At 35.6% G+C, this 23,726-nt stretch overlaps 1 protein-coding gene across 7 annotated transcripts in view; it reads right to left on the minus strand.

Annotated features, from left to right (window-relative positions):
• The window catches only part of ZNF385B (zinc finger protein 385B), a 389,695-nt gene that overhangs the window by 103,475 nt on the left and 262,494 nt on the right, over positions 1-23,726 (minus strand). The window contains exon 1 of one of the 7 annotated variants that reach the window (XM_081261415.1): positions 2,414-2,570. The exons of 5 other annotated variants lie outside the window; for them this stretch is intronic. In XM_081261415.1, the coding sequence (XP_081117541.1) occupies positions 2,414-2,477 (64 nt within the window). In that variant the 5' untranslated portion in view covers positions 2,478-2,570. Of the gene's footprint in view, positions 1-1,804; positions 1,824-2,413; positions 2,571-23,726 lie in introns of those variants that run through there. One more of the 7 variants, XM_081261418.1, reaches the window with a different exon arrangement.

The raw sequence follows: 23,726 nt of genomic DNA on the forward strand, positions 1-23,726 counted from the left end.
CAGGCAATTTAACATACCCATCATCTCACTTAAAAGTTACCTTAGTGTAACTTTTGTTGATTTTTAAAAATAAAAATGTTGATTTTAAAAAATAAATTCCACATGTAAGTGAGATCATGCAATGTTTTTCTGTGTCTGTTCTATTTCACTCAACATAATATCCTCCAGTCTCATCAATGTTGTTTCAAATGGCAGGATCCTCTTCTAAAGCTGAATCATATTCCTTACATGGATTTTCTTTTGGACTTCCCAAATGAGCCCTTCTTACCCTCTCAATGAACACCAAAAGTCAAAGCCATAATGAATTTTTCAAAAAAGGAATTCCACTGAAAGCAAAGGATTTAATCACAGCATTCATATTTTCCTTTTCAATGATTTATTTTAAAATGCAGCAAAGGAATGGAAATTTTTTTAGACTATTTTTTTTTTTTGACTCTTGGTCTCTTCCGGACTTCAAACAGCCTTTTAAACTGATTTTGCTTTTAAAAGACAGCAATGGAAAGTAAACAAACATAGAAGTGGAACTGGTGTTCAATGTATTTAACTTGACAAAATGTGTTTCCAGTTAAAAGAAATCCAAAGTTCCAAAATTTCACTATACATTTCCAAGCTCTGATTAACATGTACCTCCGTCTCTCTTTCCCTAACATCCTCTTTCTCTTATTCCTGTCTGTCTCTCTCAATGTATTTTCTGCCTCTCCTCCCTTCTCTCTCTCATGTTCTCTGTGTGTGCCTGTCTCTCTTGATTCTTTGCTTCTGTCTTTCATTGTAATACTACTAAGGAACTAGAAAGCACTCAAAAAATTTGTCATTTACCTTGATTTAAGCTATATTGTATTAACTTTCTTTCATTATTTGCTTCTATAAATCAAAAGATGAAGAACAAGATTTTGCAAGGATCAGGACAAGATGCAATTAAATTAGGTCACATCTCTGTTTATGTCTCAAGTAGTCCTGTCAGTTGCAACAACTGTGGTTTGATTTTATATGTACTGCCACAATGGTATGTGCCAGATGCATGTGAGAATAGGACAGGTTAGCAACTCAAATTTTCAGGTGTATTTTATACAAATTCAGCATTGTGTCCTGGGCTAACCAAATGTTATATACCTTTTCACTGGAGAGCATAGGATGCTTCTATATATATTAAGTAGCCTCCTTACACATATTTTATGTATAATAAGTTGTCTTGTAAAATGTAATATGGCTTACAATCATCCTATATTTTTCTGATGTAGAAAATGATGCTCTGGGATAAATAATTCCACATAAAGCGAATACACAAAATGAAGGCAACAGTAGACACAGGTCTAGAAAAAAAGATTCTTCCAAAATTAGATACCAACCTATTGTAATAACTACACTGAGTAACAGTCTTGTCTGCCAAGAGTTTACACATCATAGAGTCACAAGGACTTTGGAAAAACTAATGTACTTTGGCTTTAACTTACTCATTTTTTGCAAGAGTTCACTGAACCCTCAGTGTTTACACCTACATCAACCAATGAAGCAGAATAAAAGGAGTCAATGTCTTTCAATATTTTCCAAACCACCTGAAATCCCAGTGGGGAACTCTGAGATAAAAACATCTTCTCGGTGCCAAGAGTTTCTAAGTCCTTTCCTAACAGTAATGTTTACTCATGTTGTACAAATGGCAAAATTTAAAGGATAAGGATTTCTTAGATGAGAAAAACAAAGTGATAACATTAAAATAGGAATGAGAATTTCACAAGTATCTTTATATACATACAAAACACACTCGCCCTTTAACAGACAATACTCCCTCTGGAGGAGCTAGACTTACCTGGTTTCCAGAGAGATTTCTATGCCCCAGGGTCTAAATAAACATGAAATCATTGAGTTTTGACTTGAACTAGATGGAACATTAAAGTCTGAAATATGCCCATCATAAAAATCATATGACAAGAGTGTAAATCACCCACGTCACTCAATTTTATTATAGGCTCCCAGCCACTATTCTGACAATCTGAATGTAGATTCTTGGATATATACAATCATCAGCTTAAATACACTTTACAAGAGAAGAAAAAAAGAAGAGGGATTCTAACATTTTTGAATTAAATATAAAACTCATTTTTGCCTAGTACTTATTCTGAGAAGAAACTTCAAAAGAAAATAAATGGGAGCTCATAAAGACAAAAGGAAGTGAGAAATCAGTCACATCTTTATTACATTAAGCAGAGTGACTCAATAGTACAATTAAAATACAAACAAGTCAGGAAAATCGAAGTAATGTCACAAAAGGGAGTCGTGAAATGAGCCAATTCCATTTTTCCTAATTCTGTTATTTTCCTCCGTTTCTGAAATTGATTTGAACTATTTTATATTTCTGTCACATACTTCATGAAAAAGTTCCCTAAGGTGTAAATGCTGATCAGTCAGCAACGCTTACCTTCACTTTTAAGAATACAGTTCACGTTTCCTTCTGCATTCAAGCACTGTACGAGGTATTGCATTTAGAGATAAATAATTCCATCATTTCAACCTGGTGCTCCTGTGAAATGTGGCGCTAGGAAACAGCCAACCGGCAGTGTGTCTGAACAAATCATATGTCCTGTAATTGCTGCTTAGCTCTAATTACTATTGAAGATAGTGTTTGCAACTTGATTCCAGGGAGAGGGCAGGCTACCTTCTGACGACACTGCACCAAATATATCCTAAAAGACTGACAAGTTACTTTCTTTCATGTAATTTTTTCCTTTATCATCTCCTGGGTACTCAGAAATTACCACTTGTCATGGGAAAAGGGAAATCACAATATTGGACACCCATCTCTCTTACCAAACAACAAAATAATTCAGTTCCCTCAAAATATCTTTTTATCATCATAATATGGAAATTTCAGTATCATTTATATTTCAATGGTTTTTTTCCCTTTCCCAGGTGGGCAATTAAATATTTTAAAATTGCTTTTAATCTCTAAAAGGAATGTTTTCAAAATGAACCTTGTTTATATTCTGTTAATATAGAATAGTTTATTTGCATACAATGAGACCTGAAAAATTATTTTTTTCCTATGGATTTTCATTTTAAATAAAAATTCAGAGCATATAATTCAAAATACTAAAGCAGATGGCAATTTGGTATTGATTTGGTATTAAAAGGAATTTGGTATTAATAGGAATGTTTATATATCTCAGCTCAAAAATCTAATTTCAGTTATATGGGAAATTATCATGGTGAAATTAGCAGTTATATAGGCTTGGAACTAAAATGAAAAAATTATTTACTCCCACATTTAACTAATTTCACTTTACATTTAATGGTGTCTGACCATGTGATTAGAATAAAGATTATGATATGACTAGATGGTTGTTTTGATGATTGTCATTGATACTGATGAGTTACTGGGCATCTGACTGAATGAAAAGAAACTTGAAATGACTGATGTTCACAAATGTCAGAAAGAATTTTGCACCTCTGATTGTGCAACTTTGTATATTTGCCAACCACAGCCAGCACTTTAGAGAAGTACAAAACAAATTACCCTTACCTTAATTCATATATTTGGTCTTTTTATGTCAGATTTGCACAGTAAATATCAGGGGCAGGTAAACCTAGGTGAATAATTAGATGCAGCAATCAAAGTGGTAATTATAACACCAGCTTTTAGAAATGGTGTATTTCCCCAGGCCCAATGAGCTCAGGTAAGTTATGAATAATAACATAATAGCATTCTAAATGGAACACAGTATGCTAGCTCTATACTTATTTTCCCCCAAATAATAACTGCACACTTCTTACTCACATCATATTTAGCTCTTCATGACTAAAATAAAAGTCATGTCTGTGGTTTTTCTTTTTTCTTTTTTTTTCCAATTAAATTTTCACCTATGATAGACTTCCCCTAAGAAACCTCTGCTTAGTGGAGGTAATGCTGATGCTTCCTGCAAAGTATTTTTCTGTCATGGAACTAGGCAAAGTGTTCTATTCCTTTTTGTCTGCTCTTAACTTGTGCCTAATTCTTGGAGTATTTTTCTAGAACATTTTCACATCTGGCACTCTAGTGCATCTTCAAGATCCCTAATTCTTTATTTGTAGCTCTCATATATTCTTAATTCAATAGCTCACAAAGCATGGTCCTTAGACCAACTGCATCACTTGTAAGAAAAACGAATTCTCAGGTCTCACCCTAGATATTCAGAAGCACAAACTCTGGAGATAGAGCCCAGGAATGTATGTTTTAACAAGCCCCTTGGTGACTTGGAGCCTGTGGGTGTTCAAGAACCGTCAGCCAATGGTGCATGTTTGTACTAAGAACAGAGGGAGAATGGGATAAGGAGCATTGAGCTTTTACGGGGAAAACCATGGGAGAGGTCAAGGCTCAGCAGAAGGGTGGCATTTGTGGTCATAAAAAGATGGGAAGAAATTGGATGGGAAGGAGGCACCAGGAATTCCTGACCCGGCTAACTCATCACCCACTCTAAGGCTTCACTCAATAAATCTCTTCTTTCTTCAGTCATTCCATTCTTTAAAGAAAACTTACTTCATTCCTATTAACCTCTTAGCCTATCAACTACTCTCTCCTTTTCCTTCAATTTCAACTCATTTTAGAATAGCCTACTCTTCCTTTAACTTTTTATTATTCTCTGGTTTCATAAATCCCAATTTAGCTTCCAATTTTTCCAGCCTAATAGAACTATGGTTTTAAAGGTCTTTTTTAGTCCTCCTTGACCTGTGTACTATTGGTAGACTAAGATCCCACATCTAAGCTGCCTATTTTCGGAGTCAACTTGTGTATTTTCAACCACTTCCTGAACCCTTCCCATCTTAACTTCAACTTGTATAAAATTAAAGAGGTTATCCTGGCCTCCCTTCCCGAATTCCCTCATCTTGCTCCCCAAGGATGTTTCTGTGGTAGAATTTATTTCACTGCCTGGCACCATGAGCCTTGTAACACAGACTCTAAAACTTGAAGCTGTATTTGCCTTATCCTTCTTCCAGTTTCCTCAATCACATGAGTTATCTTTAAGACATCTGTCACCTCCTTTTTCTTTTCTTACCCATCACTGTTACCTTCACTGAGGTCCACATTGGCTGGTCACTAACATAATCCTTTAATCATTGTATTCTTCCTGTAATCAAATGAATTCTTAAGAACAGTTTGGATTGATCATTTTCCTATTTAAAAATGTCTTCCATGGCTCCTGTTAGTGAGTTACAGGCTCTGAAATGCAATACACCTTTTCAAATCTCTGCTCTTCTTGCTTACTAGCTGAGCAACATTACGTGAATTAATTGACTTAAGCCCCAATTTTCTCAGATAATTAGGAATAAAACAGTAATCACATCTCCTGAGGAGACGTGAGGAAAATGCTTATAAATTCTTACCACAGTGCCTACAACACTGAAGGATTTAGTAAACGACAAACATTATCATCGCCATAATCAAAGTCATCACCATAGAATCCAGTTCCAATGCCTCAGTTTAGCAATCACTGCCATTCTCAATTCAACTGGAAACCATTTCTCATTTATACTTTGTAAGGCTTGTTAAACAGGATTCTTCCTTAAGGGCAAGGATCCCATCTTTCTTTCCTTCCTTCCTTCTTTCCTTCCTACCTTCTTCCCTTCTTCCTGTCTCTGGCCCCTTAGGTAGTGCCTGACACCTGGTCCTTGCTCAAGAAGTGTTCTCTGCATTATGCACTAGCTGGTTCTTGTAAATATATACTTTAATAGTTCTATCATTTTGTTTATGTCACACCTCCAAGCATGCTTGTCTCTTTTGATCCTCTTTTAAATTCTCTTCATTTTCACGTGGCATTTTAAATGCCATTTCTTCCAGGAAAGCTTCTCTCTTCCCTCATGAGAAAGTACCTTGCTTTCATCTGAACTGCAATCCATTGAATTTATATGGAAGACATTCGCTTGTGAATTATTGTGTCTGAGCCTTCTTCCTCAAGGAGCCCTAAGGTCTTTTGGATCAGAGGCTAGATTTGTTTCACTGATGTTTTTCAAATGCCTCATCCGGAGAAGGCACTCAATGAATGTGTTGAATGAATGAGTGAGGCCCAAGGAACAGATCTATCTATATATATATATTTTCAGATTATAGGGTTTTTTTTTTCTTTTTTCTTTTTTTTTATTAGCTACACATGACATTACAATGATCTTGGCAATTCATACATTTGAATCAATTGGGGTATAATTTCTCATTTTTCTGATTGTACAGATTGCAGAATCACACTGGTCATACAGTCACCTATATACATACAGCAATCATAATGTCTATTCTATTCTGCTGCCCTAGATCTATATTTTTATTGTAACAACCACATAGTTGCTTATTACTCAATTAAAGGTTTTATTTCCCATTCATAATTGTGGATTACCATCAAACTATACATGGCTTGTGAGATTTACAGAAAAAGTTCGAGAGAACCCTTATAAATGGGATGTTCTGTTAACCTTGGTTTTAAAGTCTGTCTAGAACCCAAGCATTTTTCATAGAAGCAAAGTCATATGTGGTCACTGGCTTCCTATAATAGTCCTCAGAAGTTCAATTAACCCATAGGATGGCTGTATAAAATGAGGATAACACTAGAAATAGCATCTTAATGACATTACTATAAGGGGCCTTGAAAAGGAGTCACTATTCTTGATGAGTGTTTAGTGAAGACGCTCAGTCTTCTTTGCTATAAAACCTTGGCTTTTGCATTATTTTTTATATTTTAAAACATATTCAGAAAGCCAGAACCAGAAACCAGTTTTGTAAATTCAAATGATTACTTTTCACTGGGCACAGTGGCACACACCTGAAATCCCAGTGGCTTGGGAGGCTAAGACAGGAGGATTGTGAGTTCAAAGCCAGCTCCCAAATCAAGTAAGGGGCTATGCAACTCAGTGAGACTCTGTAAATAAAATACAAAATAGGGCTGGGGATGTGGCTTAGTGATTGAGTGCCTCAGAGTTGAATCCCAGGTGCCAAAAAAAAAAAAAGTTATTTTTTATTGACAGGATGAATGTGATTTATGAGTGTGATGATAATAAATTATAAATTTAGAAAATGGAAGTCCTCTATAAAGTATATATATTTGAATTTTTTAGAAATCAGAAATCATTTCCTCCATATGATTCTAAATTTCATGTTCTTTGTCTATGTTCTGAATTAAGTTTTAATTGACTATGGCCTCTGATCTTTAGATTTTCTTGGTTCCTTTATCAGGAATCCCCTGGCAAATATATAATGACTTGTTGACAAACTTTTAATTACATTCATTATAGGGGTCTGTTATTTTAAAGTAACTCTTGAGTGAGTAAATAATCCCTTTTTAATGGAAATGTGATTGCCATCCCAATGATCTGAAATTCAATTTTGGATTTTCGTAAATTTACAGATTTAAAGAAGTCTATAAACATATTATCTATGAAGAAAATGTATTTTCACTGTCTTTTGCTTCCCCCCTCATAGAACTAAACATGGCAAGCTGAAAAGTCATGTCCCTGGTTAAAAAGGCAACTGTATTTGGAGAACTCTAATAGTATATCTGAGATAAGGGAATCTAATACAAAATTTAGTGTAAATTATTGGCACTGACATAAAGGTAGTATGAGACAAAAATCTCCACAAGGGCAGGGATCTTTTTTTTTTTTTTTTTTTTTTTTTGCGGGGGTGGGGGGATGGGTGGGGGTGAGGTGGGTACTAGGGATTGATTCAGGGGCACTCGACCACTGTTTTGTATTTTATTTAGATTTGCTTAGTGCTTCACTTTTGCTGAAGCTGGCTTTGAACTCAAGATCCTCCTTCCTTAGCCTCCCGAGCTGCTGTGATTATGGGAGTATGCCACTGCACCTGGGTAGGGCAGGGATCTTTGCTTTGTTCACTATGTGTCCCAAGCACTTAGAGCCATACCTTGAACATGCTATGAGCTCAACAAACAAGTGCTGCACTAAAAGGAGAGACCAACATATGTTAAAATGGCTAGAGCAAGTGTGACTGAAGGCCTGACACGGGCAAAATCTCAGCAATGTGGTTCCCTGATTCTTCCTTTAGCTCTGCACCTACATCCTGACTATCAGCAAGTCCTGTTTCTACCTCCAGAGTAAAAATGAGAGTCTTCCTGTTTCTCTCCATATCACTGTCACATTGTAGTTCCAGACAACATTTGTTTGGACTCTCTCTGATGGCATTTAACAGATCTTTGAGGACTATTTATTTTCTCCTACACTTGATTTTCCACAAAGCAGCAAAGCAAGCTATTGAAAAATATAAATCAGACTGTGTCACTCCAGTGTAATGGCTTCCCAGTGTACTTCAAAGGAAATCAAACACTTATGTTGGCCTATAGTTACCACATGACTCAGCGCCTGCTCACTTCTACAATTATACCTACGGCCAATTCTTCTCCACAACTCCTGAGATCTGAGCTTGCTCTCTCTTTCCTGAACATGTCAAATTTCTTCCTCAAGGCTTTTTCTGTTCTCTAGCCATGGAGTTCTCTTCTAGTACAGTTGTGTCTCTTCTCAGTTTTTACCTCCTGCTCTGCAAGATCTTTCTTCTATTAGATTATTATTCACTGTCTCCTCTAGAATATGGTCTCCATGAGGGAAAAGGCTATTTTCTAGGTACACTATGTCAGTATCTGGAATAGTGCCAGGCCTATAGTAGGTACTCAGTATACATTCTGAATGAATGGATGGACATTACTTCTTCTGTCTTTTCTAGTGTGAAGACACAATTTTAGGGGCTGGGATGTGGCTCAAGTGATGTCGCGCTCGCCTGGCATGCATGCGGCCCGAGTTCGATCCTCAGCACCACATACAAACAAAGATGTTGTGTCCGCCGAAAACTAAAAAATAAATATTGAAAAATTCTTTCTCTCTCTCTCTAAAAAAAAGACACAATTTTAGCATCAATGGATTTCAAGGACTTCTTATATATTATCAGTATATTTTCTTTTCCTCTCTTTATTGATTGCATTCAAAGTTGCTATAAAGTCAGTAACATTTAAAGTAAAAATGATATATAATGATATAAAAATTATATAAGGTAAAAAGATATATTTTATTATCATAGTAGGGGCTGACATACAGTTGGCTAAAAAATATTTGATGTGAGACATGGTATTTATTTAATCCACCAAATACTTAGTATGCATTTCCATTTATAGGTCTGTGAGCATCCTCAGCCCTCTGAAGAGCTGATGTCAGGGGATTTGCTATGACAACATAGAAGGAATGGCAGTGATCCTAGTTAGAGCTTTCAAGACAAATATAAGGATAGATTCTATATAAAACTCTATCCTAAATTAAGGACAGAGTTATTTTTAAAATCATCCAAAACACCTAAAGTAGAGTTTACTGGCCATCTTTACACATTTGTGTAAAAACTGCTGACTCTTACATGAATACTTGTTGTGTGTCAACACTGTGCAAAGACTTTATACATATTAATTTGCTGAATCTTCAAATTAACACAATAAGGAGAATTTGCTATTATCTTCATTCTCTAGGTAAGGAAACATAACACACAATGAAGGTATCTTGCCAAGGTCACAGAGAAGGCGAGGAGCAGAGCTGGCTTCAAAAGTCACTTAGTTTGTAACTCCATACTTTAAATTCTAGCTAGATGGTCTTCCTAATAGAAGAAGGTACTATCTTTATACTTGTAGAATCTCTCTTGTCAACCATAACATGTAAGAAAAATTATAAAAAGAAGAAAAATTACATATCAGATGTCATTTACTCCTAAATACACACATTTCTCTTGTAAACATTCTTAAGTAGTGTTTTCCTCATTCCCAAATAGAGGTTGGACACACTTAGCAGCAAGGGACTCATAAAGCAGTTTTAGATCATGTGGGAAATCATGAAGAAAATCAAATGCCAAATCTCACTCTGCCTTTAGTATCACTGTGAAAACAGCATGATTTTCTAGGACACACTGTGAAGTCTGAGGTAATAAGACAGCATTTCTTAAAATGACCAAAAACCAAAGTGGATCTATGAATGTATTCCTGCCTCACCAAGAATGTTCTATTCTGACAGGTTTGAACAGGGGACACAGATCTCATTGTAACATAAAAGGTCTTCAAGTTTGCAAACCACAGTGATTTCTACACAGTATTGGGTAAGGCTGTTTATGAAGAAAGGTCAATATTAGCTTATACTCAAGACAGAATCCAGTAAGACTCAGTTTTAAGGGAAAACTACTGGAGACTGAAGTGGAGCAAATTTTATACATGCATGAATATGTCAAAATGAATCCCACTATTACGTATAAATATAATGCACACATCAAAGCATAAAATATATAGTCTCAGGTTGTTCCTGTCATTCCTATAAAGCTCAGTTTATTCCCTCATTTATTCCCTCATTTTAAAAGAGATGAATCCACTATCTTATGAAAGGTGAATGAGTCAAGGAGGAGTCAAGTCAACCAAGCAGGGCCGGGCTTTGCAACCTGACCCCTACGTAATAAATCTTTTGGGAAGCAGGTCTTCTTTTCCAAATGGGGCCTGTCTTCACTTTTCTCATGTGAGACTTGGCAAATGGGACACTATTTTGAATTTGACAGGCCACTTCTCTGTTCCTCAGCTGACAACTGTTTTATAAAACAGTTGTCAGCCGGAAACTTTTACTGGGGCACGTAGGGGATCAGGACTTTTGAATCATGTCCAGACAAGAAAGTTCATCAACCTGGGAGCTCTCTATCTACCCAAGCCCATCCAAACAGCAGCATTTCACTCATGCAAGTCAGCCCAGCCCCAGGGGGACAGCACAGAATATGGGAGAGGGTTATTAAAGATGAATCTGGTTTAGGAAGTTCCTTTGTGAGAAGCTCTCAAGGAACAGAAATCTCTGTATTTTGGTGAACTATTCTTTTGGAAAGAAAAAGAATAAAAAAGACTCCAGAAAGTCCTAGAGAAGAACTGTGAAGGAGCTAGGGAAGAACTGTGAAGGAATTTAGGGCCTTTTATAATAGCCTTATAGCTTTAGGATTAGACCCCAATTCAAATTTTGCTTTACCAGTGATGAGGCTTTGGAAAATTGTTTAGGCTCTGAGCCTCAGATTTTTTATCAGATGTAATAGCTGCCTTTTTTAGGTTTTGAAGGAGGACAATATAACACCCATAAAATGCTTAGCAGAGTGGCTGGCACAGAGTATGCCTTCGATAAATGTTAGTTTTATCTTTGTTTCTCAGATCCTGAAAAGGGCCAGGTGTTTGGAGGTCCAAATTTAGAAATGCCTCCAATATCTTCAACATATTCCATTTTCATTGGCTTTTGTCTTTGTGTTGACTTTATTCCAGGGATTCTTAATTTAGGATACACGGACCACCCCTTCTCCAGAAATTGGCTGCAAATATTTGTAACCATGCTCATTTTTCAGAGAGAGGGAAATCAGATTTAATCAATTCACAAAGGATTTTGTGATTCAAAGAGATTAAAATCTCTGCATATGTTTCTGAAAAGTTGCAGGCAAACTGAATATCTTTTTGTAAATCAAATTTGGTTTTAATGTACTAGAAAAGTCTGAGTAAAAGGAACTCTGCTGAAAATCTTTTTGTAAAGCAAATACTTGTTTCATAAACTGCAAAGTTTTTTGATTTTTAAAAAAGATTCAAATATTCACCTACTAAGTTCAATTAAATAGAGTATAGAGTAATATTATATGCACAGTAGCTAACTTCTATGAAAAATTTACCACAGAGTCTGGTGGTCAAGTTCAAGTTCACAGTAAACCAAAAGAAGGAACTCCAGAAAGTCCAGCTCCTAACCATACAGAATCTTAGTTATCCACTGCTCCAAATACCTCATTTTATGATTGAAGAAATGGAGGTTCTGCAAGGTTATGTGACTTGCCCAAGGTCATCACAGTAGTTACGAACAATGAGGAATAACAGCTGTAAAAATAATGACCGTGATTATGATGACGATGACAGCACCATGATCTATTGAGCATTTACTTGAGCTAAGCCTCTTAAAGACTTTAACCTCATGTACTCAAACTACAACCCTGCAGGAAGATTTTATTACCTCTATTCAGCAGATGAAGCACTCTGCCCAGGGCTCTACAGCCAGCAAATGGACAACTCAGAAGTCATATGGGTTCAGACACCAGAACTGTTGTAGTTCCTAAGACTGTGCTTTTTTGGGGGGGTATAAGGGGAGGCCCAGCAGATTGAACCAGGAACACTCTACCAGTGAGATACATCCACCACCCACCCCACCCTTTATATTTTTAATTTTGATACAGGGTCTCACTAAGTTGCTGAGATTGGCCTTGAACTTGTGATCCAACTACATCAACCTCCCAAGTTGCTGGAATAATCCAGGTATGCACAACTACACCTGGCAAGACTGTGCTCTTAAGTACTATTTGAAACTCCTTCCCAGAACACAACAAATCAGAGTCACATGGTTTAGAAATATAAACAAAATTAAGAAATTAGGAAAGATACATCTACAGTCTTTAGGTTCTGTTCATATATTTTAAAAATATAATATTAGACCATTCTTTCTAATGCTACATACCTTCACGAATACACACTACAAGTCTATTTTCTAGAACAAACTCAGGTCCTCCCTGGCCATGTACCTCCTCAGTCTTCAGGTCAAGGAGATCTGACCACACGAAGTCTATGCCCTCCCCTCCCTTGTTAGTCTACATTTGGGTACCTGGAATTCCATAAACCCATATCCTAATGGACCTGAAATCACTTTCAGGTCTGCATAAGTCTCTTTTCCAGATCCCTCCTTCCAAGGAGGCCAACATCTGTGTGGGCCTGGGAGTGGCCACAGAGCACCTATTTTCTAGGAATGTAGAATAGGATATGGGGTAGGACAGAGGCACTCCTTTTTACCTTGGTAAATCCTACTCTCCAGGTTTTCAATTTTGACCTCGCTTTAAAAAAAAAAAAAAGGTTAAAAATCCTTATTGGACACCTATGGAAGTCCCCTCAGCATCCCCAGGATTGTTCCTGTTATCACATGTAACCACTCTGCATATTCAAGCGCATCCTTCTTCGGGTCTGAGGGTTTCTTGTCCATTGTTATATCCCTGCATCCAGTACAATATGTGGCTTATCATCAAATGTCTGTTGACTGTTTTGGTAAATAGACTCCATAATACCAGGTCAACACAAAAAGTAGGAAAACACACACACACACACACACACACACACAGGAGATATGGGGTACAACAGAGGTATCAAAGGAGCGGGAAAGCCAAGAAAGGGATTCTGCCCTACCTTGCTTTATCCTAACATTTGCAAAGTCTGGGACAGGAATACAAATTGAAGCCCACAAATGTCTGTTAAAAATCAATCCAATAAGCCTGTGAAATAAGGTGCTACTTTGACAAATATGCCTTCATTCATAAAACCATGAGAAGGTCAGATATTATTTTAGAATTCTTACAAAGTCTTGTGCCAGATAATATGTCTGAACTTTCACAATTATATTTGATTTTCAGGTGTCTACAATATTGCAGCAAGAATTCAGATTCAGTCATATTTCAAGATTATGCTCTCCTATTTGAAATTAGTCTATTAATGTTGATCCTTTAAAGGTAAAGACAAAATCACTTAGGAATAGCTAATCATATCTGCAAATTTGACTTGACACATTTCATAGTACATCTGGATCAGGATTAATACTTTCAAATTAAAATATTTTGTTAATCTCCAAGAAATTAACACAGCATAGTGGTAATAGAAGGAATGTTTTAAGCAAAGGCACTTAGACTTGGATAAAAGAAATATTGTGATTTTTATTTTTTCTATGGTCACCTGAAATACTAGCTAATAGGCTAATAATAATTCTTTGTCAAGCTAGCAGCCACCAGGACAAAAACCTGGTGGTTTAGTTTTTGAAAGACCTGGTGGTTTAGTTTTTGAAAAACATCATGTCAAAAATAAAGTTTATCATTTTGCTCAATATTAATGAATATTAGAGTTTGTATTATTCATTGGCTATGTCATATAGTACAGTTAGGTATTTAAAATATCTAAAACTTAAAAGCAAAATTTAAGAAAGTTACTTTTGAACTTTTTAACAATTGTGCTATGTGAATTTTTGAAGTTAAAAAAGTAGAAATTGATACCATGTAAGGGAAAAACAAAAAGTTGGTGAGAAAGCTTTCAAGGGTTTCATTAATATTTTAAACTAGCGCAAAGCCGTTATGTCGGCAATGCCAAGGTTGCTCAGCTCTAATGCCCATGTGGATTTGGATAAAATTCTCAATTTCTATGTATTTCAGTTTCTTCATCAATAAGAGAAATAGACTAAAAAAAACTCCCCAAACGCCACAGTAAAGCAGGTTTATAATAGTTTTCACTCTCACTTGATGAAAGTCTAGCGCTATTATTAGATTCAGCTATTTCTTCCTTGTGTGGAACTGTATCCCTGTGAACCAAAAGGAATGATTTTTAAAATCATTTCTTTACTGTAATGCCATGTAAGATTGATATCAAATTCTTCTCTCAGGAGGAATGGGCAAGAAAACTTAACAAAATGAGGATGTTTTAGTCGAATTCTTAGCCATACCTAGATTTAGGGGTTTGAACCCTACATAAAAACTGTCTTAAAGAGAGGTGAATATAGCTAAACTACAATCTAATTGGGGAAAAAAAATAGCATCACACCTTTCTGTGGATAAAATAAAGATCAGAACTGATACTCACTAGACAGGCAGCACCGACCTTGCCCAGAACAATAAATGAACTTTCACTACAATAATATAAACTTGTCTTTTTATTTTTCTCAAAGTTGTTCAGAGTCCTATCAGTGTGAACAACAAAGTAGAAAGCTCGTGAAAGCAGAACCTAAACTATTCTGTTTTGCTTTGAGCAAGGAACTTATCTATTTCATACTGAATAAGGTGCAGAGAGGGCTAACAAACAAACAAACAAACAAACAACAACAAAAAAACCACCCTGATTTAACAATGTTAAAATCTACTGGGTAACCATTAAAATAACTAATATTGAAACACTTGCATTATAGTCAAATTAATTATAGCTGCTTACAGGAAAAGACCATTAAAAGCCACAAAGCCTATAAGCAAACTAGATGAAAGTGCTACAAAGAAAGCTAATTTACAATCACACTTGTACACAGAGAAAATTATATTCCTCATATGGCATAAATCATGAACAGTTAAAAGTACAGATGAGTTAGGTAAGAATTGAGGGAAGAGGAGGAGAAAGGGTTTTCCCTGAGGGAAGCTCTTTGTTTTCACTGGATCTCTCTCTCACTCCATCCTTCTTTTATTTTGGTATCAGGGATTGACCCCAGGGGTGCTTAACTGCTGAGCCACAACCCTAGTCTTTTTTATTTTGAGACAAGGCCTCACTGAGTTGCCAAGGTTGACCTTGAACTTGCAATCCTCCTGCCTCAGCTTCTGGAGCCACTGGGATTAAAGGTGTACACCATGGTACCCGGCTTACTCCTTTCTTCTTGAGCCTTGTTTTAGCCTACATTCTAGAATTTTTCTCTTTCCAGGCCCTGCTCTGGTCTCCCTGATCAAGTTGCTCTCTCTCTTAAACTTCCTCTTACTCTTCTGGGTCTGTGCATGATGTTGTTGCTCAGGTTTCCATCTGGTCTTCTCTGGCCAGCCCCAACACTCTCTCTGGATGATCTCCCTGTCTCTCACAATTATCTCTCTGTGACTTCCTGATACTCAGAGCTTAGGCATCTGCCACAAGATTCAGCTCTATATATCCAGATTGCCAGCTGGATACCCTAAATCCACATCTAAAACCAAATTTATCCGGGCTGAGAGATTTTATTGTGAAACAGGGCAGAATGAAATTTCTCATCCTAAAGGGATCTCCTATGATAATATGAAAACATTTTTACAAGAGGAAGAGAGCCAATGACCAAGAGTGAGAAAGGAAAACATTAACAAGAGTTCTCATAAATTTTCAGTGTAATAGAATTTTATACTTTAATAATAATCTAATCATAGATTAAACTGAACATTATTTGAACTTAAGTTCAAATGAAGGATGGTTCTTTGGTTGGGTGTGTTTTGCCCAACACCAAAAGCTAGAACCAGATTGAAAGCCAGAAGTAGAAATGCTGCCTGTTTGGAATTCTCCTTGGCCTCCAGCTACTGTTTTTTTCCTGTGCAAAGTGGAGAATCTTTTAAAGACCACTGTTTGGGAATGAAGTTCCATGTAGTAGCTGATTGTGTTCCTTTCACAGCACAAAGCCAGGGGAAGAATGTCAAAAAAGAAAAGCAAAAAGGAGTAAAGGATTATGGTAGTCAGTCATGTCAAAATATTTTGGTATCATCAAAATAAAGGCCCCTTTTGTTGTTTTTAAGGGAAATGCCCATGGTTTTAATGTATATTCTGGAGCTAGTGCTACTATACAACACACAACACATTTTAAAAATATGAAGTACTACAAAAATTTCATTGAAAATCTATTAGAATTTCATCTTGGGTTTATTTTCTTAAAAACTGATACATAAAAATTGAACATATTTATGGGGTACCATGTGATGTTTTGATATATGTGTACATTGTATAATGTTTGAATCAGGGTAAAAATTCTATTTTCTCAAATATGTATCATTTCTTTGAGGTGAAAACATTTAAAATCATGTCATTTAGATTTTTTGAAATACACAGTATATTTTCATTGTTTATAGCCACCCTACTGGGCAAACAGAGCATCAGAACTTATTTATCCTAACTATCAGTACTCAGATCAACCTTTTATGTTTAAAGTACATACTGAAACAAATTTAAATTACAATATCTTGCAGAAAAATCTGAATTTGTTTCTTTCCCTAGAACTCCTCTCTTGGTATTCTTTAGGTGAAATGATGGCAACTCTACCATACTAATTGCCTCCTATCTCTCCTTTTCGTTTCACAGGCACACAATTCCTGGGTCTTAAATTCATCCTTGTGACTGATTTGTCAGTCCCTATTCCAGATCCTTTTTCTTCCCATCATTACGAGTCTCTTCCACTCCAGTTTTATTCTCCTTAGGTTCATCTCACATGCTGCTGACAAAATAATAAATATATCTAAAATAAAAACTGAACCATATCACTCTTAGGCTTAAAATCCTTTTCATTATTCATCTACTCCACACATATTTGCTGAAGGCCAGGCCCTGTGAGCCAGATCTGTTCATGATATTTGGAACATGGAGTGAACAAGACAGATGACGTCTCTGTGCCCATGGAGCTTCACTTTTGCCAGGTCATTTTCACTAACATGGCCTCCATGGTCTCGTCCTTCATGGTGAGACCCCTGATTTCATCTGACTTCCATTTCTCTTGTTGGCAAAACTACATTTTTCATTATCTCAAATATTGCATCAGCAATACAGTCTGTTTATGATTCTATGTATACATTACACTGTTTCACACCTCTAAGATTTTCTCCTATGGGTCCTTAGCTCTCCTCACCTACTTTCATCTTCCTATTCCTACCGATTTTTAAGAGAGGAAGTCTCTTTTTAAACTACTCAGGCTAGATGAAGTATCCCTTCATTGTGTTCCTACAACAATATCCAAATTCTACACCTACCTCAATTGCATTGTAAGGATCTTTATGGTGAAAACCATCATCTTATGTACATCCAGTTCTAGACTACCAGTTTTAGACTATTATTGCTTTAATGAGTACTGAACTTGAACATGATTCATATATTCAATATTTCTATAATGATTTCAAAGAGAATTATTGGCAAAGAGATACTGATAGTATAGAGGTTCACAATTCAGGGAAGAGAGCAAAAGGTGTCTGGATTATAGTTCTTATCCCCTATCCATGATGGGTTTAAAATATTCTGGTTGGTCAACAATTATCAAGGAAATTCAACCATTTGTCTTATTTCAGTAATGTCTGCTGCATTGTTACATACCTTTGTGATTGAGGTGTTATGTTGTGGTGAAGCCTGGTTCTTTAAAGATTTGAGGAAATCTCTTAAAGGATGGTTTTAAGTATTCTTCATAAGAGATTTGAAGAATAAAGGAGAAAACTGGATATGAAATATATTGAGGCAGCAGAAAGTAATCACTATCTGCAAAGAGACACTGTAACATGGGAAAGAAGCTCCACATGAGTGCCTAACAGTGTAAAAACTGACTTTCCATGAGGCTTTCAAAACATTCTGAGACAACAAGCACTCTACCTTGGCTAGTTGGATTGAAGGGATCATGATTTTTAAGGCCAAGATTCATGGAGAATAAGCCAAAGCTACTTCATGAGGTAAGAGCTTACCATAATTTCTTTTTTCCATTTTAAGCTACTTCTAGTTCTAATTAGAATAGATAACATAAAGTTGGTCATATATCAGATATTTAAATCTCACAGTGAAATATAAAGTTTCTATAATAACATATGCCCCAAAAGTATACATAAATACAGTTCATTCCATCTGTGAGACCTACTATTTGTAATTGTCCAATTATATACAGCTGGCATCTACTATTTGTATGTGTTTGTGTGTGTGTGGGGGGGTGCTGGGGATTGAACCTGGGTCCATGTGCCTGTGAGGCACACATTCTACCAACTATACCCAGAGCTATACCCCTGGTCCTGGCATCTACTTTAAATGGGAACTTTGCCTGCAAATGTCAGTTTATTTCTAGTAGAAAATGTGGCAACTGGACCCGTGTTCTTTTATAATAACTAATTTCAGGAAGGAATATCAGGCTAATTTAAGGGTTTATTAATGTCTTCTAAATTACATAATTTTATTTTGAGGAAAAACTATAATTTCTTTTTAACAAAAGTTTAGATGATTATGTTTCAGTATTTTAAATAAATTATCAACTATATTCACAGTAAGGAAAATCATGAATATAATAATGGTTTAGAGATTTGTACTGACCATCCATCTTCATTAAAAAGACAAACAACTGGTAGCTATGAATAAATGTCAATGAGCTTGAATTTCTGTAAATTTTCTTGGGTTAACACATTTAACTCTCCTGATGTTTTTAAAGTGACATATATCCATTTTCACATTAAGAAATCAGTAAATTTTTAAATGAATATTCTCTGCTCTAGCAGTTACTTATTATGTAACTTTAGGATTCAATCACTTAAACTAGTGATAATACTCTGAATGTGGGATATATATATATATATATATATATATATATATATATGTATGTGCATCTGCATAAACATTAATAGATTCTTTGCATAATGTTTATATTTCTATATATTACACATTTAAGTACATATATGTCCATTCATAAGCTTTAATCCATTTATCCACCTATTTGAATATTTACTATACATCTACCATGAGCCAGACCCTGTGTTCATTCTGAGTAAATCATGGTTTCTGCTCTCAAAAGGTGGATGGTTAAATAAACAAGGACAATAAGTGACAAGGGCAATAAGTGACTTATGAACAATATAACAATTGATTGTGTACATACAACAAATCAAGTTGTATCTTAAAACTACAACCATACAAAAAGAGGTTTAACATAACAGGTTTATTTGTCTTGTTCTCCCAAATCAAAGCCACTAAAAAAGTGTGTGGAGTCTGTCCACATATGTACAGTTATTCTGAGACTGCCTACAAAGCAAAAGAAAAAATAATTTTATGTTACAATCCACCTTACTCATACACATATTAATAAATGCTTTGCCTAGGTATGAGTGCCATTTTGTATTAAAAATTCTCAGTCATGATCAAAACTAACAATCTAACCTTAAAGTTTCTTTTTCCTCCTCTTTTCAAGGTCATTAAACTGTTCCTGAAGCCTGAAAGTCACACTGTCTCTTCACTGTTTGTTCAGCTGATCACAAATCAGAGGTAATGACATTTACATTGCTAATAAACTTTGTTCCTGTTAACTCTTGTTTTGGTATAGTTTCTTCTACCTGGGAAAAGCTCATTTGACCTCCTATAGGAAAGTTTAACTAGAACGAATTCTCTGGCTAAGAATATTCCTTTATTTGTAAATCCACAAACACACACTCATATCAAACTAGAAATTTATGAAATTTCCTAATTATCTCTTCCATATGAGAATCAGAACTGATGTGCAAAACAAATTAAAATATGTTGTTAATTTTCCCTGATGTTCACATTAAATTACCTAATAAATCTGGTTGTATTTGAAAAGTACCTCTTTAGTCATTATGGTTTACACAGGCTACATGGCAATGACCTCTTATGTTATGTAGAAACAGATTAATGGAAAAATATGTATTTTGATGGATATCAAATCCTAGCTAGTGTGGAGACAATTGAAAATATTAATTTGGCTGTTCAGTATACTCAATTTCAACCAGTGACATACTTGTTTGTTTCTTTAATATTTCTTTGATCATAATTATTAACCTATATTGACTATTACAGGCTTATTGGTCTGAGGTGAAAAGTGAGAATTTCAAACTCAGTTTCTTTTATTAATGAGAACTAAATGACCTCAAACCAAAGCCAGATTTAAAAAAAAAAAATTCCCCTGGCTTATTAAAGTCTAACTGGTAGCAGTTTATAAAATGTCTGCTAATTATTTCCTGTTTTATTGTATTTGCTTGGCCAGGTATAAATAAACATATGCCTAAATAAATATATAAATAAATAAATATACACAAAAGGCTGATGAGGTGATAAGACACGTATTTCCGGGTTGGAGTTGTGGTTCAGTGGTAGAGTGCTCACCTAGCATGTGCAAGGCCCTAGGTTCAGTCCTCAGCACTGCATAAAAATAAATAAATAACAATATTGTGTCCAACTACAACTAAAAAATAAGTATTAAAAAGATGCATACATCTGAATAAAATCCATATTATGAATTTTATAAAACTATTAAAATAGTAAAGTGTATCAAGATCAATACACAGTTTATGTAATTTGAACAGTGCTGAAAGTCCAATAAAATATATAAATTTGGTTTACAGAGTTAATTCAATAAACAGTATTTGATATGTGCTTAAAAATAATAATCAATAATTCTGAACAATTTTCTATGTGGCAGGGGCTTTGCTGAGTGATTTCTATGCTTTCTGTACTTTAATTTTCATTAGAACCCAAAGAGATGGACTCTATTATTTCCTGTCATAGAGAAGACTGAGGAATTTCAGTGACCTAAGTAAATTGCCCACTTATTGTTAAGAAGTGACAGAACTAAACTTTCGTGACTTCAGAGTCAAATTCCAGCTCATATTTGGCCCAATGTGGCTTAGAAATTTGAGGGTCTAGAATTGAGTCTCAGTGTCCAATCAATTACTTGCCCTAAGACTTCAGGGAAATCACTAAACTTCTCCAAAAGTCAATTTTCTAATATATAAAATAGAGACAATAAAATATCACAATCATTCTTATAAAGTTATCCTGAGGATTGAAGAGACAATGCAAGAAACTATAGAGTACTCTACAAATACAATTTCATTTCATTGTGATATCTAAACATTTTATAATTTCCAGGATATTCTGTGGAGTCAAACAATGATATTAAACCAGAGATCTCATCAGAGAAAGTGCTTAGAAAGTCACTGGAGTAATATTCTCTTCCACTATAGAAAATTTTAGGGAGGTTGCCAAAGATGGCACAGGGCAAGTATTAGAAAAAACCTTCACCCTTTGTGGATGTAATGACAAATGAAAAGAAAACCAGTATTATGGACTAAATTTCTGTGCCCTCCCCAATCATATATTGAAGCCCTAACTCAATATAATTATATTTGGAGATAAGACACGTGCAAAGGTAATAAACGTTAAATGAAGTTACAGGTTGGGGCTCATCCAACAGGGCTCGTGCCGTTATAAGAAGAGGAAGAGACAGCAGAACACACACACACACTCTCTCTCCGTCTCTCTCTCTCTCTCTCACATAAATATACGCGCGCGCACACACACACACACACACAGACAGATATAGTGAGAAGGGAGTCATCTGCAATTGAGAAAGAGAACTCTCACCAGAAACTTAATCTTGGACTTTTTAACTCTCACTTAAACTTAATTTTGGACTTTTTAGTCTCTAGATATGTACGAAATAAATTGCTGTTAAGCAAGGCTATGGTATTTTGTTATGGCAGTCCAACCAGATTAATATCACCAGTATCATGTACACCCCTCATGTTACCAATGTCACCCAAAGAACAAGACCAACTGAGCCTTGTCCAGCTGCCAGCTGGGTAGCACTATGTTCTAATAAATCACATGAGGAGCTGACAACCTGGGGTTGTGGCCCATAGAATGTAAGAATGTCCTAGAAAAGGTTAGCATGAATGGGGCTCAGTATAAACTACTTTACCTAGAACAAAACTGTCCAAGTTCAGCAGGTTACTGTAAATATCCTCAGGAAAACAATCATCAAACCAAAAACAATGAAAATATATCAACAAAGGTGCAGTGTTAATCTGTAAGTATGTCATTTCTAAAAGCTTAAAATTGAACCCAGGCAAAGAGTAGATAGAATAATTTTGGTTCATAAAATTACAACTGAGCAAAGAAAAGAATTTCTGCATTAGAAATAAGTAACTTTGTATCTTTCCTTTTTCCCAAAACATGGTATCTACTGGCATTTACTGAGCTAGAAGGGAAACAAACAGAAAAGTTGTTATATATAAAAACAGGTATGCCATAAGAAATTCTTTTTGTAGTTTATTTTCCTTAGGATGAATATAAATTACATTTCTTAGGAGTAATGGTCTAATTGACAAGAAGATAAGATTAAGTTTTCAAATGCAAACATATCTTCCTAGAAAGGTCTATCCCAAATTCTTGAGTACTCCAAAAATCATAGCTGGCAAAATGTTTCTACTTACCTTCTCTTTTCACACTAATTATCTCCCACACGATTTAAAAAGAATATTTGGTGAGCATTTTTTTCTGTTTGAGGCACTATTCCAGGTACTTACAGCAGGACCCGCTACTTGCCTCAACAATCTCCATGATACTACCAGTACCAACTTGGCAATCTGCTTCCTGGTTTAAAGAAGAAAAAAAAATCCCCCAGCTTCCTTTGCAGTTAGCTAGTACCACATGACTAGGTTCTGGCCAATGAGATGTGAGTGAAAGTAATTAACTTCCGGGTCATACCCTTAGAAGGAAATGAATACTTCCTCCAGATTTCCTGTTTCCTGTGGCCTGGGGAGTGGAAGTGGTGGTGAGCTGAACCAGCAAAAAAGGAATGCAGACCAGAAGTGCCTATATGTGCCCTGGGATGGTGTAGTTTGGGCTCTCAATACACTATCACACCATTCCTGAATTACCCGGTGAGACACACAAGTCTTGCTTGAGACCCACTACATTCTTCAGTTGCTCTTACTGTGAGTGTTCTCATTAAAAGATGATTTTACATCTGCCTTAGGAGGTACTACCAGTTTTACTAAGGAATTTAGTCCTAGAGAAATTAAAGAACATTCTCATAATCGCATAGATGGTGGTGAGGATGGGATTTTATAATCGAGTGCCTTTTCCATTATATCATTTTCATACTAATAGAAAATAACTAATTCATAAGAAATTAAATTGTGTATTTTTCTAATCCCTGATCTATTAATCTTGTAGGATTATGAAAACGCTTCTGTTTCCTTGGATTAGAATCTGGGTAACAAACCCTTCTTTTTCTAATAAAGAATCTGGTAGTCACTTTCTGATGCCTCTGAGACTCATAAAATGTTCCATCAGGAAAAATTATGGAGAAAAAGTATGTTGGACTGTGAAACAAATGGCTATTGGGGATGCTCTAACAATTTATAGAATTCACTAACAAAAATCACAATAACTAGGAAACAGACCTGAGGGATTTTTTGGTGC

The sequence above is a fragment of the Spermophilus citellus genome (genome assembly GCF_964194105.1).
Source record: "Spermophilus citellus genome assembly, chromosome: 11".
In the NCBI taxonomy this organism is placed as follows: Eukaryota; Metazoa; Chordata; class Mammalia; order Rodentia; family Sciuridae; genus Spermophilus; species Spermophilus citellus.